This window comes from Arabidopsis lyrata (genome assembly GCF_000004255.2).
Source record: "Arabidopsis lyrata subsp. lyrata unplaced genomic scaffold ARALYscaffold_1, whole genome shotgun sequence".
NCBI classification, from domain to species: domain Eukaryota; kingdom Viridiplantae; phylum Streptophyta; class Magnoliopsida; order Brassicales; family Brassicaceae; genus Arabidopsis; species Arabidopsis lyrata.
In genome coordinates this window covers 32,631,286-32,637,028 of record NW_003302555.1, presented here as the reverse complement: position 1 = coordinate 32,637,028, position 5,743 = coordinate 32,631,286, and the positions used below count along the sequence as shown (strand labels likewise).

Below are 5,743 nucleotides of genomic sequence, written 5' to 3'. Positions count from 1 at the left end.
GTCTCATACTCTGGTGTTAGTCTCCATCTCCTTGATTCTGGGCCTGTGAAAACTTAAATCCTAGATGCTAAATCTCTTTCGAAAGGAACATAGTAGTTACAAAGTGTGACCCAATTCATCATTAGTGCAAACAGAAATTGAAACCCTAATTCATCGATCATAGAACAAAATTTTACGCAATGGGCAAGTATTTTCGCGTTGGAGCCAATCCAAAAGACACCAATCATGAAATACATGTGAACAAGTCATGTGTGAGGGGAGGACAAGAGGGTCTGAACGACTGAGCCAGAGAGATTCTCGAGACAAGAGGGTCTCTGATTCCATCTTCAAATCCTCTCCATCAGTTCTCCCTCCTAAGACCAACTTCATTAACACAAAATCTTGTAAGTTATCTTGACGAACACGTTAATGACAAATCCATTACGACCAAACCCTATGTTTGTGGCAGCCATCCGTGAGGCTAAGTAGTAAGTATCCGCATGACCAACTGAAACCAAAGAGAGTTATGGAGAAGCTGTCGAATATGACGACGTTTAGAAGTACTGAGAATTAAGTCGATGCGAAGGGGTGGAGAAATTCGGTTTGATTCGGTTAGGATTAGAGAACCGGTGGTTGGATCTTCGGGGATCTCGTGAATTTTGGTTTTGAGGATGATGACTACTGATTTTGTGTACCCTTGTGATGCAGAGAATCTCCTTGCGTCAAGGTGAACATGAATTTGAGGATTAGACATGTGTGAAAGTTTAATATAAAAAAGCAAAAGAGACTAACAGAGGAATATTGGAAATGTAAATGAGAGTAAATTAAATACTCTCTCCTTATCAAAAATATTGATTTTATAGAGTTTCACACCAATTAAGAAAAACATTTAGAGAAATGGTCTCTAATAGCACTTAAATATGTTTTGTGGACATATTTAGCACCTAATCCTCAAACTTCTAAAAATAGCCCTTTAAACTTTAATTAAATCTTAAATTAATTAATTAAAATGAAAAAAGTCATTTTCATCATCATCACGAGAAGCTTACGATTTTGATTCCGGTGAAACTTTCGATCTCAAATATTCAATTCCAATCTCAGATCTTCGGGTAAGTGCTTGATCTCTATCATCAATTTCTTCTTCTTATTCCTCTTCTTCTTCTTCTTCATCAATCATGTTAGATCATAATACATTAAAATTTGACAGTTAATTTTTGGGATTAATGACGAGTATGTCGGAGATTCAGTCAAAGAAGCTTACGCTCGTGCTAAATTGGCGAAATCTTCGACGAATCCACAAGCTTTGTTTATTGAGGAAAGATCATGTGTTTGGAGCTATGTCGATCTAAGATTGTAACGGATTTGTATCTCGTGATCTCTAGTCCTGTCCTTGTTTTTGTTTATATGGTTTCTGGAGTTGATTAAATCTTGTTTGTGAATTAAAGTTTGGATGATGAAGACGAAGTTTGGATGATGAAGACGAACTTTGCATTTGCGAGCAACTTGACGATTTTGGTACTTGGAGAACTTGATGTAAGCAACCAAAACTTCTTATCTCCATGCATTACCATTAATCTTATAAGTTAGGATCTATGTGACGTTTATGCAGGCTGAAGAAGGCACTAGAATGGAAATCTCAGTTTTTGTGCCACCAAGTGATACATGTTCAACGCCTGAATAAGGACATGGCAATTATTCATTATTTCTGCCTCCTGCTCAAGATTCTGATTTTCACTGCACATGAAAATCAGAAGGTAAAAAACTCAATTTCATAGGTTTTAGGAAGGATACATTTGGGTTTAGGATGACATTCCTAAATACTGCAATATACATATATCATCAGTTTCTAGTCGTCTTTTTTAAAATTTTAACTCTTTTTCATATGCCTATCATTTTTTGTGTTTGTAGGAACCTCATCTTTCAGTTGGAACTTCTTTTATCTCTGCTGCACATGAAAACCAGAAGGTAAAAACTTAATTTCATAGGTTTTAGTAAGGATACATTTAGTTTTAGGATGACCTTCCTAAATACTGCAATTTACAGATATGATCCGTTTCTAGTCGTCTTTTTTTCAATTTTAACTCTTTGTTCATATGCCTATCTATTTTTGTGTTTTTAGGAACCTCATCCATCAGTCGGAACTTCTTCCATCTCTGTGCCATATAGTGATACATGTTCAACGGCTGAAAAGGGAAGAGGCAATAAGTCATTGGATTTGCTTCCTGCTCTAGATCGTCGTCCGATTCCTATAGGCGGTGTACATTCAACACAAGGTGCTGATGATATATATGTTAATAAATATTTCATGAACAAGGCTGAGTTAATGCAGAAGATGAGGACATGGGAGTTGGAGTATAAGTTTGAGTTTAGGTCTCGATGGTCTAACAAAGAGAGAGTGGTTTTGGTATCTGTATAGATGATAAATGTACTTGGAGGATGCGTGCAATGAGGGTAGACTCTTCTGATTTCTTTGTGGTGAAGAAGTATTGCCATGAGCACACATGTGACAGTACACACAGAAATGCAAATCATAGGCAAGCTACTGCGAAGTTATAAAATCTCTTTTTATGTCATGATGTGTTTCGTGTTTCATAGAAATATATACGTTCGTTTGTATAAGATCTTATAATTAGAAGCTTGGCTCATTGGTTACGTGTTCTATTACAAAAACAATAGGTCCCAGTTTCGAATCTTGTTGGAAGTAACTATTACAGCTTTTTCTTAGGGAAGGTCTACCTGAATATGTATATATCCTTCCTGAATTTTGGGAAACCCTTCTTGAATTTCAAAAATTGTTTACTTTTGCATAGTTTGCCTCATATTAATCACAAATTACACATTTTTTGAGGGATCTATAAAATCTCTTTTTATGTCATGATGTGTTTCGTGTTTCATAGAAATATATACGTTCGTTTGTACAAGATCTTACAATTAGACGCTTGGCTCGTTGGTTACATGTTCTATTACAAAAACAATAGGTCCCGGTTTCGAATCCTGGTGGAAGTAACTATTACAATTTTTTTTTTTTTTAGGGAAGGCCTTCCTGAATTCGTATATATCCTTCTTGAATATTTGGAAACCCTTCCTGAATTTCAAATTTTTTTTTACTTTTGCATAATTTGCCTCAAATCTTTCACAAATTGCACAGTTCAGATGCAGAGGATATGCTGAGAGCATACAACTGAGTGGATAATCTGTAGGAAACATATGATATCTGACAAAATACCATACATTGAATATCTCAAAAAAAAAAAAAAGAAACAGATGATACTTTTCTAGTTCAGAACCATCATAGAAGTACCAAAACAATTTAAAACGGTTTCACAAGCATCATACATCCAATAAAGAAACATAATCCTAAGAAATCTTAACGCACTCATTGAAGATTTCCACAGCTAACTTGTTCTGATGTCTTCTGAATCTATATCACGCAACTTGGAGAAATCTTCAATTCTCCGATTCTCTGAAACTCTATAGGAGAGATGATTTGTTGTACTTTCTCGATATACTAATATCTTGCACATTGATTTATCCCAACATTTGAATTTGGCTCCTGTCCTATATTGTACAAAAGCTTTGGTAGTGTGACATTTGTTGGAAACGAATCTCCCATTTTCCTGCAATTAAAATTAAAGGAAATCAGTAAACAGATATATTCAGGAAGACCTTCCGGAATTACTATAAGTCCTTCCCGAATCAAGAAGACCTTCCCGAATCAGGGAGACTATTCTAGAATGCAAACTAAAACAACTCTATCAAGCAAAGAGAACATACAATAACACTACAGAAACAAGTAAAGAATGTTTATTCATATCTTCATATCACAAACTTGAATCTATAACTATGTGACGATATATCTCTCAAATTGTGACAAAAACTAAACTCATCTAAAGTGATAAACTAATCTGATGCAAACTAAGATTCACAAAAGCCTAAATCTCATTCATGAGTGTTGGGGTCGGATTCCATCCTTTGGCGCCGAGCCAGACTTAGAGCGCCTCGGGAAACTCTTCAGAGATCACCTCGGGGCGTCGCATCATCCACCTCGGGTTATCCATCTAATCAGTTCGGGTTATCCATCTAATCAGTTCGGGTTATCCATCTAAACAGTTTAAGGTGTCCTGCCAGCTCGGGTACCCGAGCCCAGTCGTCTCGAGGTACCCGAGCCCATCACCTCGGGGTATCCGAACTAGCCCTTCCTGGGTACCCGAGCCGATTGCACAAGTTCTCCGAGGCGAAGTCTTCATCATCACCCGAGGCAAGTACTTAGTAAATATTTGCACAGAAGTATCATTTCTAAGCAGGACATCATTTCCGATATACCCGGAAATGATAAGAGAGAATCTAGAAGGATCAACTCATATCAGGAAATCTTCCAAAGACTCCGAAGAATAAGGAAATTATCCTAATCCGTGATATTCTAGCCGCCTTCGAGATAAATGGAAATCTTCCGAGAATATCGCTGGAGAGGCGGTTTATCATCGCTATATAAAGAGACTCAAGGCTCTCGTAGAGGGGGGGATATCGCTCTAGAATTTACACTACACAAAGCTCTTACAACACCAACACCTTTTTCCTTTTACGATCAAACTCTTGTACGATCAAATCTACTCTTTTCATAAATAAGATCAAGAACACCATCATTGGTTACAATTGTTTCTGTTGTTCTTTGAGAATTCACGTTTATCGTATCCCTAAATTAAAACCCTAGACAAATCTCGATTGTGTTAGTTTCGACTTCCACAGTTTGGCACCGTCTGTGGGGACTACTTTAGAATTCTCTTACCCTAAGAACGCAAGACTCGAATACCAGAGAGGATGGTGAACGAAGACGATCATCAGATACCGCCAGCCAGAGGAGGGAACCCAATGCTCCGAACCCTCAAAATCCTCAAGCCGATCCGACGATTACAACGGCCCTAACTGAACTAAAGAATATGATGGTTCAATTCCAGAAAAAGGTTGAGGAACTAGAGAAAGTTAGTAAAACCTTGGCGCAGCAAATCGATGAAATCGCAACTCGAGGGCAACAAAAAACCACGCGTTTCCAGACTCGGCCGCCACGAGCCCGGAGGGACATGCCTGGTCTCAACCCAACAAGACTCACGTTCGCGACACCAACCGACAACACCAGAGTCGCAACCCGCGCCGACCCTGCCAAACGCGAGCATCAGAATGATCCCACCGAGCCAGACGCAGCGGACCTGACGAACGAGCCGGATGGTTTGCGAGACGAGCTTACCCGAGTCGGAGCTAACTCTGCCGAGCGGACTGATCTCACAGATGACGAAGAAACTGAGGAAAACATAAGATGGGCCGAAGAATCCGAAAGAGAAGACGAGCTCAGCAAGATCCGAGCCTCCCTAGCCAAGGCGGAAGCTGATATGAAGCTCGTCAAAACCCAGATACATAGCGTTTCATCCTCTGCACCTAACATCGACCAAATTTTGGAAGAATCTCGGAATACGCCTTTCACCAAAAGAATTTCCGAAACAACGATGTCCAATCTGGGGAAGTTCAAAATCGACTCTTACAACGGATCAACCGACTCGAAGGGTCACATTAAATCATTCGTGATATCCGTGGCCCGAGCCAGGTTCAAGCCCGGGAAGAGACCCCGAGCCAAGGAATCAGGAGTCTCAAAAAAGAACCCGGGGGACGCAAGACGAAGACCGAGATAATACAAGGCAAAAAGTCCTCACCATAATGGGTGGATCGCCGTACTGTCCTGACACCGTAGCGGCAATCAAAGCTTATCAACGCC

The 5,743-nt window shown here is 39.4% G+C and overlaps 1 protein-coding gene across 2 annotated transcripts; it reads left to right on the top strand.

Annotated features, from left to right (window-relative positions):
- The first annotated feature begins 1,002 nt into the window (after positions 1 to 1,002).
- On the top strand, positions 1,003 to 2,624 carry LOC9330723. 2 transcript variants are annotated; one of them, XM_021014305.1, is made up of 5 exons: positions 1,003 to 1,088; positions 1,187 to 1,512; positions 1,589 to 1,733; positions 1,888 to 1,944; positions 2,099 to 2,624. In XM_021014305.1, coding segments are annotated over exons 2-5 (501 nt in total). In that variant the 5' UTR covers positions 1,003 to 1,088; positions 1,187 to 1,510; the 3' UTR covers positions 2,396 to 2,624. The 2 variants fall into 2 exon arrangements, with proteins under 2 accessions (XP_020869964.1, XP_020869965.1); XM_021014306.1 differs by lacking the exons at positions 1,003 to 1,088; positions 1,187 to 1,512 and having other exon boundaries at positions 1,519 to 1,733.
- Positions 2,625 to 5,743: the final 3,119 nt, after the last annotated feature.

Excerpts from the sequence above, each read along its gene's own strand:
- LOC9330723 (XM_021014305.1), top strand. Across the intron at positions 1,734-1,887 it reads CTGCACATGAAAATCAGAAG|GAACCTCATCTTTCAGTTGG; the intron begins GTAAAAAACTCA and ends TTGTGTTTGTAG. Across the intron at positions 1,945-2,098 it reads CTGCACATGAAAACCAGAAG|GAACCTCATCCATCAGTCGG; the intron begins GTAAAAACTTAA and ends TTGTGTTTTTAG.